Source organism: Pteropus vampyrus, unplaced genomic scaffold (genome assembly GCF_000151845.1).
Source record: "Pteropus vampyrus isolate Shadow unplaced genomic scaffold, Pvam_2.0 Scaffold471, whole genome shotgun sequence".
Lineage (NCBI taxonomy): Eukaryota > Metazoa > Chordata > Mammalia > Chiroptera > Pteropodidae > Pteropus > Pteropus vampyrus.
In genome coordinates this window covers 973,563-986,348 of record NW_011889252.1, presented here as the reverse complement: position 1 = coordinate 986,348, position 12,786 = coordinate 973,563, and the positions used below count along the sequence as shown (strand labels likewise).

At 41.9% G+C, this 12,786-nt stretch overlaps 1 protein-coding gene across 2 annotated transcripts; it reads left to right on the top strand.

Annotated features, from left to right (window-relative positions):
• The first annotated feature begins 8,153 nt into the window (after positions 1-8,153).
• On the top strand, positions 8,154-12,494 carry DAZAP2 (DAZ associated protein 2). Of its 2 annotated transcripts, none has more exons than XM_011382366.2 (4): positions 8,154-8,345; positions 9,380-9,498; positions 9,892-10,137; positions 11,051-12,494. In XM_011382366.2, exons 1-4 carry the CDS (start codon positions 8,333-8,335, stop codon positions 11,177-11,179), a joined length of 507 nt encoding a protein of 168 aa, XP_011380668.1. In that variant the 5' UTR covers positions 8,154-8,332; the 3' UTR covers positions 11,180-12,494. The 2 variants fall into 2 exon arrangements, with proteins under 2 accessions (XP_011380668.1, XP_011380669.1); XM_011382367.2 differs by having other exon boundaries at positions 9,892-10,060; positions 11,051-12,489.
• Positions 12,495-12,786: the final 292 nt, after the last annotated feature.

Sequence of the window (12,786 nt, the reverse complement as noted above, 5' to 3'; positions counted from 1 at the left end):
AATTTAATTTTATCAATGATATAAAACTGTATTGATGGGCTGCTGTCACTCTGACAGATCACCCTACCAGCTCAAAGGGTAAATATGTGGGGTTTTTTTTTTTATAATTTTTGTACAGTAACAAGGTGAGGAACATTTTAGCTCATAAATTATTTACCAAAGCTCACAGGCATAATAGGCTGTGTGCATATTCATCAGGCCATTATCCATTATTCATAAGAAGTTCACTTCAACCGTTAGAAGAAAATGAGGTTGTTGATTGAAATGCTGAAGAAATGTGGGCTTTTGTCCTTCCCCCTCCTTTCTACCATCTGAGTGAGTTTGGAAGTTTCCATTAAAAAATGACATTGTAGGGGGAAAAAATTATTCCTGACATGCAGATATGTAGATAAGAGAGAAAGGAAGCTTAGAGTAGGAAATAAACTGGCAGATTCAACCACCATCCACTTAACTTGGCTAAAGTCCCCTGACTCCTGCTTCCACAGAGATTGTGCCCAGGAAGTAGTCAAAAAGCGTGTCCTTTCTTGCAAATCAAGGGCAGCTTCTGCAAATATGATAGAGTTAATACTTACATTAAGCTATATACAGGTTGCATTCTACAGCTCAAAATGTATTTATCATTTATCTTCTGATTTGACCTTCACATCAAGTCTCTGAGGTAGGAATAATTTTCAAGATGAGAAAACTGAAGGTCAGAGGGGTTAAATGACTTGTCTAAGGCCAAACAGCTGATTAGGAGCAAACCATGACTAGAACCTAAATTTTGTTCCACATTCTATGTTTTTTATATTCTGTCTTCCTAAGTCCTCTGGATGATAAAACCCACCATTCCCAAGATAGACACATTTCACAATGTTTTCCATGAACCATTGATTTTGTTTCCTCTTTTTTATATCTTGATTATCTCTGTGAACTACAGAAGCAAAGTAAGTTTGATAGTATCAAGTAATACTAAGTTCTACAGCATAGAGAATAACAAATGTCTTTGGTGCACGGACAGGCCATTAACTGCTATGACTGTCAACTTCCATTGCCACAAGTAGGAGACATTACAGTCCAGTCAGAGCCACAGATCTAGGTTCAGACTTGGCCATGGTCACTTATTAGCTGTGTAACCTTGGGCAAGTCAACCTCTTTAAGCCATAGTTTTCCATCTGTGAAATACGTGTAACACTTACTCCTAGGTTTTTAAAAGTGTTAAATGCGATAATATATATGAAACCCAAGTGTCAGGACTTTCCTTCATTTTAAGGGTCACCTCTCTCTAGTATATATTCAGAGTAGTGGAATGGGAGGCAACGTTTGTCTCATTTCTGTCCCCCAAGTCTTCTGCTTGACCCTTTGTTTCATTCTGTCCTGGGCCACTCACTTGGCTGCTAGCCACAGCCTAGAACTCATGGTGTGGTTAAAACACAACTATATTCACAATATGGCATAGCTATGAATTCTCCCTAACATGACTACTCAAGGCTGTTCTTGAATGAAGAGTTGAAAGAAAAGTAAAGAGAATTCCAATGAGCAAGAGGAAAGCAGTAAAACTTTGGTTTTAACTTGCCCTACGATCCAAGTGAAAAACAGCTAAGAAGTTCGATCTTTATTAAAGAGTCAGAGCCTTTCATGGATGGACCTCCAAACCCTTACCTGGCTCCCTGTCTTCAGGTCTGCTTCCCTCCCTAGGAACTCCTCCTTCAAACCTCCACTTCTTCTGGGAAGCCCCAGGCCCTTCCTCCCTCTGGTTCCTCAGCTGTCCTCAGAAGTACATTTCCCCAAGTCTGACGAATTCAGTCTGGAAGAGGTGAGTGTTGTGGGGATGGAGGGAAAGAGCAGAGAAAAGGCGTCAAAGTGCACATGGTCCAGTGAGCTTTGGCACACAGTCCATCCAGCAGAATCTTCTAGGGGAGGCTCACATGCCGTGTCCAGACCCCTTCCAGTCTCCTGGCTAGACTGAGATGCAGATGAGACCCTATTCTTCCAAGTGCCCTTTGGAAAGTAAGTAATGTTTGGCAACACACACACGGAGACACACATACACTCCTCGAAGAATAAAATGAAATCTCAGCCCCCAAATCAGTGAATGTTGGTGTGTGTTAGTATTACCCCATTATTTTGCAATTTTAAGAAGCACTAAATGATTCTGATGCCGTGACTCAGGTCACTGGTTTGGGATTTCAAATTGAGAAAAATTGATCAAAACCCAAAAAGAAGCGATATTGCCCTAGGATTTAGCAGGCTGTCCAGCTACAGTGGCGGTAGGTAGCCCTATTATTATTATGCAGAGCAGTGTTAGTCCCTCTCTTACAAAGCCTTTCCAGGAATAAAAAAGGAGGGTCCATTTCTGAGTCGTGTATCTTGTAATTCTTGTTCCTGTAGTTACACAAAGACCAGCCAAAGCTTTAAAAAGGCTGCTTCAAAGAGCCTAATTGGATACTTCCATAAACCTCCACCCTCCTTCTTTGGGCTGGGAAATAGGAGGTGGTTTTGTTTTTCCAGTCAGATAAATGAAGAGCACAACACATAGCAGGTGCTCAATGAAGTACATAAGAAAACTCTAGTCAGCCTAATTAACTGGGATTGGGGGGCCCAGCAGGAAGAGGCACCCTTGTTCTCTGAGCCCTTATAGCACAGCTTATCTATCTCTATTGTAGCACTTTCCAAGTTCTGCTGTGATTTTCCTTTCGGCATCTGTTTTGCCCAAGCGCATTGAAAGGGTTTGTTAGCCATCATCCTTGGCTCTTCCTTCTTCTTCACCCTAATATTATTTTCAAAGTACCTTTATTGAGATATAACTGATAAACTGCATATGTTTAAAATATACATTTTGGTAAATTTTGAGATAGGTACACACCCACGAAACCATCATTGCAATCAAATAACGAACATATCCATCACCCCCAAAAGTTTCCCAGGGTCCATCTCTCCCTTCTGTCCCCGTCCCTTCCCTTTACACAGACAACCACTGATCTGCTCTTTATCACTTGATTAGTTTGTATTTTCCAAGATTTTACATAAATGAAATCTTATGGTATGCACTCTCTTTTTAAATCTGGTTTCTTCCACTCAGCATACTTGAGATTATCCACATTGTTGTATAGATCCACAGTTCACTCCTTTTGATTGTATGGCAGTACCATAATTTGTTTATCCATTGACCTGTTGATGGACATATACATTGTTTCCAGTTTTGGGCTATTACAAATACATCTGTTAAAAATATCCATGTGTAAGTCTTTGTGTGCCCATATCCTTTTATTTCTCTTGGGTAAACAGGAGTGGTATGCATGTGTTTAATTTTTAAAGACCCTGCCACACTGTTTTCAAGGTGGTTGTACCGTGTTACACTCTTACCCACAGTATATGACAATTCTAGAAGCTCTATATTCTCTCTAATACTTGAAATTTTGTTTTTCATGTTAGCCATTTTAATAAGTGTGCCAACAGTGTTTTAACGTTTTGAATTGGTAAGCATTCACATGGTTCAATTTTTTTTTTAACTTTAAAGGTCTATAGTGAAAAGTCTCACTCCCACCTCTGTCTCCCAACCCCACCCGGTAACCACTTTTATGGGTATGCTGTGTGCTCTTCCAGAATTTATTTACTCAAATACTAATGAATATTCTTGGTTTTCCTGCTCTTTTACACAAAGGGCATCATGCTAAGCACAGTATTCTGAACCTTTCCTTTTTTTTCACTTAAAAAAATATTTTGAAGAGCTTTCTCATTCTTCATTACAGCCACACATTATTTAATTGTATAGATGTACAATTTGTATTATTGATTATTTATTTCACCAATTCTCTATTGAAGAACATATTCCCTATTGATGAACATGTTTCTCAGCTTTTCCTCTTACAAGAAATACTGCAGCGAACCGCTTTATGTACAGTGATTCTCATGAGTGCAAATACAGCTGTGAAAATAATTCTTAGAAGTGGGAATGGTAATTTGTAATTTTGATAGATATTGCCAAAGTAACCCTATTGGAGTTGTACCGATTACATTCCCACCATCAGTAAATTCAAGTGCCTGCTTATCCACAGCCCTGCAAAAAAAAGTTAGCAAATGTTTGGATTTTTGCCAATCTGCTTAATCTTCTTATTAAGAGTGAGGCTGAACATCTTTTCATATATTTAGAAGTCATTTGTATTTCCTTTTCTGTGAACTGTATGTAAATGTCATGTGCTACTTTTAATGGTTGGTCATATACTTACTGATTTCTAGGAGTTCTTTATATGCAGGGAGATTAGCCCTTTGTGATACAAACTGCAAATACCTTTTTCTAATTTATCATTTGTTTTTGGACTTTATTGTATTAGAACTTTCATCCCTGACATTAGTCCTGTAAATCAATTCTGAACATTAATCCCAATATTGTTGTTGTTTCTACCTCCTAAATATTTCTAGAATTCCCCCTACCCCTTCTTTTTATCCTACTGCCACTTCCCCAGGACAGTCTACTATCCTTACTCACCTAAATTACTAATTTGTAGTCTGACTGTTCTCCCAGACACACCTCCACTCTTGTTACTTCTCTAATCTATTTTATATTCTGTAGCCAGAGGGAATTTTCTAAAATAAAATCATGATCATGTCACTTTTCTGCCTAAAAGTCTTTGTGGCTAACCAGTGCCCTTGGATAGAATCCAGTGTCTTAAGATGTGATCCTCCGTGGGCTCCGAAGCCCCCCTGCACTGTCTGGCTCCTCTTTCCCTCTTCAGCTTCATCCCAGTCCTTACTCCCCAGTTCATGCTCCAGCCGCGATGAACTGTTTTCCTGTCTTCCCTCTCCATAAATTCTCTCACCTCTAGGCCTTTGCATAAACTGTTCCCTCGTTGAGGAACCCTCTTCACTTGCTTACCTTCCACTCACCCTTCAGATTTCATTTCAGACATCACTGTCAGTAGGAAGACTTCCTTGACCACAGTACCATAGGTACCTCACCTATATGTTCTTATAACACCCCATTATGTCCTAGTGTCAGCACTAATCACACTATATTATGATTATCTGTTTATTTCTCTATCTCTTCCATTAGGTAGACTAAGTTCCAGAGAGGAGAGACCAAGCCTGCTTCTTCACTATTGTTTTCCTAATGCCTATTGCAGGGCCTGGCACATAATAGGTGCTCAATAAATAGTTGTTAAATTAATTCAAAAAAGGATGTTTGATAAAGAACTAAATTAACATCTTCATCTCATTGGGGGACCCAGGAAAATGGAAAAAACAAAAACCAAAAAACAGAAATGCTCTTGACTCCTGTCCAAGAAAGTGGCCGGTTGATCCTTAATCCCACTTGCCAGAAAAAACAGTGGCTTGCAACCCTTCCATTTCTGTTGGTAATCTCATTTGGCTTTGCCTCGGCTTTCCTTTTGCCCAGGTCCCAGGGTGATAGGCAAAATACCTAACATCCGGGCACTGATCAATCTGAAAGCAGCTTGCCTTAGCTGGAGCTAGGTCCTGGAAGCTCCCTGGATGTCAAGAGTTAATCTTTTAATTATTAAACGGGGGAGAGGTTCTGGGTGGGAGTGCGGGTATCTAATGGAAGGCTAGAGCAGAAGGTGAGTACTTGGGGAGAAGGCTTGGGGCAATGGCTGTTTACCATTTAGTAGAAATATTTGAATTCTTAACACCTGGTAGGGCCTGACCAGAATTTACAACTTGATTATCAGCTCTGCCCACTTCCTCTCTGTCTTCTTTGCTCTTTTCCTTCCCTAAAACAGAGTCTAGATTTAGAGCTGGAGGTGACACAAGAATTGTGTGATTTTTTTTGGCATATGATGAAACCGAGATCCTTAGGGGGGCAACAGATTAAAAACAATGTAAACAGATTTAAAACAATGCTCAAATACTGACTCTGCAGCTCTGTAACTTAGTTCAGCTACTTAACCTCTCTGAAATACAGTTCCCTTACCTGCACCTTCCCTCAGTCTACTATGGACATTAAATGGATAATATTTGTAAAGTCAGTGGCATAGTATTGGATTCATATACAGCAGAGAATAAGTGAGAGCTGAATAGATGAGGACCGAAGTCAGTTAGTTGTTGACAGAAGACCAGAACTAGTATCTTGATTTAGAGTTCACTTCTTAAATTCTCATTGACATAGGCTGCTATAGTCAACACAATTCCAGAGTTCATAACTACGAACTCAGAAAGAGAAATAAAGGAAGTTTTCTTTCATAGTTTCACTTGTTTATTTTCTGAGGCCCAGAGCACAGGGTAAGGATCGGGATGGATTAGTGACCTCTCCAGTTTAGGGCTTTGGGGTGAAATCAATTTAAGATCTGATTTGGAAAAGTTAGGATACAGGAAAAAAGATTTGCTGATCTGACCTGCAAGGATTTATTCATTCATTTACTCGCCAATTATTGATTGCAAAGGCCTTGGGGATAATAGTCCATTAAAAAAGTGTTTTTCAAATCATGGGTCCTAACTTGTTAGGGGGATGTGAAATCACAATCAGAATTGAAAAAAAAAAAAAAAAGGAGAGAATAGAAAATACCACAGTCCATCATACATAGAAGGATAAGTACTAGGTCATAAAATTTTGTTTCGGTTATAACGTTTATAAGTGTGTGTATTCGGGGTCATGATTTAGAGTGAATTACTGTGGATTTTGGTCAAAAAATTTTACAAGCTTCTTCACTAGAAGGTAAGCTTCCGGAGAGCAAGGGCTTTGTTTTGTTTTAGAACAGTGCCTGGAATTGGTTAAGTACTCTACAAATAAGTGCTGAATGAGTGAATGTCTAACACTGTGCCTGCCTTCAAGAACAGTCAGAAATACAAGGTAAATACCATCAGCTTTCTAATACTATTATTAGTCTGAACCAAATTAATAACATGAATATATTGAAAGGGGAACAAACCTAAAAGAAGTCCAAAAGCAAAAAGTCATGGACATTGGACTTTTAGAGTATTTTAGGCATGATAGGCAGTATGAAGTGATAAGGGGGAAAAAAAAAACAACCAGCAACAAAACAAAAACACCGACTTGGGAACCTGAGGGCCACGACACAAGACCTGATTCTGTAACCTATTCATTTTGTGACATAGGGCAAACCTCTTTAATCATTTCTCTCATTCGAAAAACAAGCATGCTCAAACAAGCCTTGCCTGCCACACAGGGCTGTTGTGAAGACCTGTGAAGACCCCGTGAAATCATGCAGTTTTAAGGGTGCTCTGCAAACTGGAATACAACTGTGGAGACAAAGGCAAAGGATTACTAAATTGGAGTAGGAGTCTTTTTCGTGGTTTAATTAATTAATCAGCAAATATTTATCAGCCTTCTAATGTTTATTGAGGGGTTATCCCTCCTTTTCAGATGCTTTTCTAATACTATTCTTATTACAATATATAATGTAAACTCCATGAGAAAATAACATTGGATAGTCTTGTGCAGCTTTATCTCTGTACTTGCACATAGCAAGCGCTCAGCAGATATTTTAAAATGAAAGACGGAGAAGGAAAAACTTAATCGCTGTCCTAAAGGATGGCATCTTTGCCTTTATGGGACAATTGAGTTAGAGGCGAAGCGATACAGAGAAAATAAAAACAAGGCACCCCTCAGGTCACCTATAACAGGTGCCAAAGGAAGGATAGGGCCACCGCCAGTCCTTGGGTACTACGAGTATGCCAGTTTTAGTGCTAGCTCTTGTGGACGGCACAGCACAGTAGGACCTTCCTTTTGGTGAGGGAGACAGTTACACATAAGTAAATACCAACAGCCTGTCGGTGGAACAGACAAGGCAGCAAAAATTCAAGCGATGGTCTAATTCGGAGGATAGATGCGAGTTGGATAGGCAAAATAAATCTTTACGGAGTTGAGGCTGAAGTTGGGTTTAGAAGGAGGGGAACGAGTGATATAGATCAAGGTCTGGGGAGCGCTGATCAGGTAAAGAAATTTGTAGAAATCTATGCCTCTCGTGGAAAGGCTGTCGAGGTGACCTTGAGCTGATGCGCGTAGGTGGAACAAGTTTCCTGGAAATAGATTAATGGTTCTGCCTCCGATAGCGCAATCGAGAGACAAGGTCCTGTTTATAGGTAATAACTGTACCCGTATATTTTTGGTTTTTCCCCAGTCGAAGGACAGAAGTGGGAGGGTTGGAGGAAGTGACCTACTGGGCGGGGCCAACGCGAGTGGGCGTGATCACGCGGGCCCTCCCTTTCGCTACTGGAGGCCGGGCAAAGGGGCTGGATTTCCGGTGGCAACGACACTCGGGCATCGGGTGACGCTAGGAGGACGAATCGTCACGTGGCACGGAAGTGACTACGAACAGGAAGAGGACGAAAAAAATAACCGTCCGCGACGCCGAGCCGAACCGGACCCGCAGCCACCATGAACAGCAAAGGCAAGGACAGGGGACGGCTAAGGTCGTTGTGGGGAGTAGTGCTGGCCCGGAACGAGCGGGCCTGGAGCTCAGGGTCACCCAACGCCAAGCTTGGGGCGAGCTGCGCCGCGCTCCTCGGCCGGCTGCAGTCCTGAGGGCTGCGCCAGACGCCTTCGTCATCCCCAAACTACGGCTACTCGCTCCCTCCCGGCCCTTTCCCCCTTAAACTCTGTGGCGCAGTTTGGAGCTGAGGGCTCGCGGTTGGGGGGGGGTGGTAGTTGTGGGTGGGGGGAGCTTGTCATGATGGACATCTGCAGGAGCAAATGAGGAGCTAGAGCAGGGATTTGGGTAGGCCAATGGAGAGCCGGCAAAGGCGGGGTGTTGTGCTCCGGAACCACAGGCAGGCCCACGGGCTTAACTAGAAAAGATGTGGGCGCTGGTGGGCGGGCCAGGGCCTGAAGGGTTGCTTTCCATTTCTCTTCGCTGGCGGTCAGAACGTCTCCCGGTCCTGTGATGGTACCAGTGTGTCTGGTAGAACACGACCTCAGTTTCTCAAGTCAAGACTTTCCCCTTCACCCTGTCTGGTCTCAAGGTTCACTTCCACCATTCACTCTTTTAATTTGAAGTCGACCTTGAGCAGGCATCTGTGAGGTAAATAATCATAACCATCGTTACTCGCTAGGTCTTAGCGAGTTACAGCCAGGCCTGTAGCGACTACCCAGAGCAGAGGCAGGATATACCCTTGAAACATGGGCAAGAACGGGTGACCAGACTTGTCATGCATTCTGGAAGGAACCTGGGCCCAGCTGGACTTTCCTCTTACAACGGTATAATAATAGTGGGAAGAGCGCCTTTCCTGTCCAGTTAGAATCTAACATCTTCAGTGATAAGGGTGCAAATAGAATGCTCACTTTCTTGATTCCAGAAATCAGGCCATCCAGAGTAGTCTGCAAATCCCCTTCTGCTTGCTCCTGCTAGGTCAGCTACCCAGTAGGCACTCCCCCATTTTAGTGGCTGGGCATGGTAGGGAACATGCGCTTTTTCTTGTCTTCCAGGTCAATATCCAACGCAGCCAACCTACCCTGTACAGCCTCCTGGGAATCCAGTGTACCCTCAGACCTTGCATCTTCCTCAGGCTCCACCCTATACTGATGCTCCACCTGCCTACTCAGAGGTGCTTCCAGTTTACTAGACTTGAGCTGGTTGAGAATACTTTTGGGTCACATTTTCAGTCCTTAACTAAGTCTGATTCCACATATTTACTGTTCACAAACAAGAGATTGCTCATGTAAATAATCTAAAACAATATATAGTTCATTAATTTTGGGGAGTTAAGATTATTTTTATGTATCTGACACAGGTTGAAGATGAATTTGCATTCCTTGAGGCTAACATTAGTTATAGCAGGACACTATTGAGTGGTAGTAGAAGGGCAACTTGTATAACTCATAGATTGTATTCTGCACAATGAGAATTAAGAATTGACTCATTAAAGAGGAAATGGGAATGAAATCTGAAATAGGAATGTCATAAAGTAACATTTTACCTTCTCTTCTGCCTCTTCTAGCTCTATCGTCCGAGCTTTGTACACCCAGGGGCTGCCACAGTCCCCACCATGTCAGCTGCATTTCCTGGCACCTCACTGTATCTTCCCATGGCCCAGTCTGTGGCTGTTGGACCTTTAGGTTCTACAGTCCCCATGGCTTATTATCCAGTTGGCCCCATCTACCCACCTGGTTCAACAGTGCTGGTGGACGGAGGGTATGATGCAGGTGCCAGATTTGGAGCTGGGGCTACTGCTGGCAATATTCCTGTGAGTATGACCTTGTCAGAAAATTCATCCCTTGTGTATTTAAACTTTTTGTGACTACGTATTCATCTTTTCACCATTCTTTGATAATAGTTGCTGGTATTGGTGCAACCAGTGACATTCACTAGTCGGGTAGAAAGTGGTTGAGAGGGCAGCACTGTGGCAGACTAGTAGCATCTGGGGCCTCAGTTAAGCAGATGCCTTTGTTTTCCTGTCAGGAGTCCTGCCTGCTTCTTTTTCAGTTCACTTTGGTACAGTGAACTGGTCTAGTAACGTTCCTTATTCATTCCATAGCATTTACTTAATATTTGCCATCAGCATGGCACTTTATTAGAGACCATGATGATTAAAAAAGAATGCAAAATCTCTATTAAGTAGCTTTTAGAAAGATACTAGGGATTTTAGTTATGTCTCCTGCTTAGCTCCCCTGTACATGGGAATTTAGCCCAAATGGTCCTTGCTAGGCCTTGAGGCCTGTCTACTCACTACATGTTAGAGATGAGGTAGGAATTGGTGTTAATAGGTGGAGCCTTTTGGTTATCTCATGGTCATTTGAAAACTATAGGGGGACTTTGTATAGGGGCCAGGGACCTGGCACTCCATCCCTGTTTTTGGAATATGGGTAGGAAATCACTGAAAATGCCTATGGATCTGGCCTACCCATATTCAGACAGTATCTATCCATAGGCCTTATTTTGGAGCTGGAATCCTTTGAATAAGTGGTAGGCTCCCTTTCCTGTTCGTATCTTTGGGTTCACACACCTGCTTTAGAACCCAGATTGGTGGCAGAGCGAGCTCCTTAAGATGCTACTGGTCAGCACATTGCCATCTTCTTAACAGGTTCTCTGTTTCACCTGTGTCTACTTCCTTTGTATCAGCTGCTTTGTGCCCAATCAATCTTGTCTTGTCTTTTCAGCCTCCACCCCCTGGATGCCCTCCCAATGCTGCTCAGCTTGCAGTCATGCAGGGAGCCAATGTCCTTGTAACTCAGCGGAAGGGAAACTTCTTCATGGGTGGCTCAGATGGTGGCTACACCATCTGGTGAAGAACCAAGGCCACCTCTGTGCCGGGAAAGACATCACATACCTTCAGCACTTCTCACAATGTAACTGCTTTAGTCATATTAACCTGAAGTTGCAGTTTAGACACATGTGGTTGGGGTGTCTTTCTGGTGCCCAAACTTTCAGGCACTTTTCAAAGTTAATAAGGAACCATGTAATGGTAGCAGTACCTCCCTAAAGCATTTTGAGGTAGGGGAGGTATCCATTCATAAAATGAATGTGGGTGAAGCAGCCCTAAGGATCTTCCTTTAATTCCTCTGGAGTAATACTGTACCATACTGGTCTTTGCTTTTAGTAATAAAACATCAAATTAGGTTTGGAGGGAACTTTGATCTTCCTAAGAATTAAAGTTGCCAAATTATTCCGATTGGTCTTTAATCTCCTTTATGTCTTTGATTTATATTACTTGTTATAAATGAAACGCATTAGTTGTCTGCCTTTTCCTTTCCATCCTTTGTCCCACATCCCACCCTCAACCCTAGTCTTCCGTTCCCTCCCGCCACTCTCCATTGAATCAATGGTGCAGGACAGAAAGCCAGTCAGACTAATTTCCTTCTCTCCTTGCACTTCTCCCCACTTGTCATCTTTTAACTAGTCTTTCACAAGGATCCTCTGAAATCCCCTCTGTGCCTCAAGCACAGACCCCATTACTTCTGCTTTTGCATTTCCTCAGGCAAAAGTGGAGGGTGCCTTTTGGACCCTCCTCATAGGTTATCTTTTCATACATGAACCAAACCCAAATTTGCTTTGGTGCCAGAAAAACTAAGCTTGTTTGAACAAAGGAGAGCAATGTAAACTGTACAGTAGACAAGTTTGTTTAAAATGGGGGGTGGGGGCAAAGAGGAGGATGCATTTCACAAGCTTGATGACTATAAAGCCAAATTAAGGGGAGTTTTCAAATCAGAAATTGGTCACCGTTTATTGTCCAAGTGTCTGATGCAGCCACTCATGGCTCCCAAGAATTCCTAAGCTAGGTTAACGGGGTCATTGTGAACACCTCACTACAAAATGACTTGAGTCCAGTGAAATCTCATTAGGGTTAAGAATATTTCAGGGATCCTTAATATTTTGATTTTTATTTTTGGCAATTGGATTTTATTTTATAATTTCAGTTCATCTAAATTTTGTGTTCTGTACATGTGATGTTTGACTGTACCATTGACTGTTATGGAAGTTCAGCGTTGTATGTCTCTCTCTACACTGTGGTGCACTTAACTTGTGGATTTTTTTATACTAAAAATGTAGAATAAAGACTATTTTGAAGATTTGAATAAAGTGATGAAGTTGCATTACACCTCACTTCAAGGATTCTTTACTCGGCTTGTTTTTAGATTTCTTCTGTTGATACCTTTAATATTCCACCTAGAATTTGGTTAGGTGCTGCTGCCATTTTTTTTTTAATGAAAGTTTTGAAATAAATGCAGGAGGACAAGGCTAAGATTAGACCATTTTCATGAGTTCCATTTAGATGTTTAACTTTTCTTCGCTTCTTAAGCTCTTTCAGATTCTTAAAAGTCTGTTATGCCAGAGGAATTCAGAACATAAACTTAGAAATAAGGGAACAGTTGATTCTTCTAACTTGCCCCAAAGT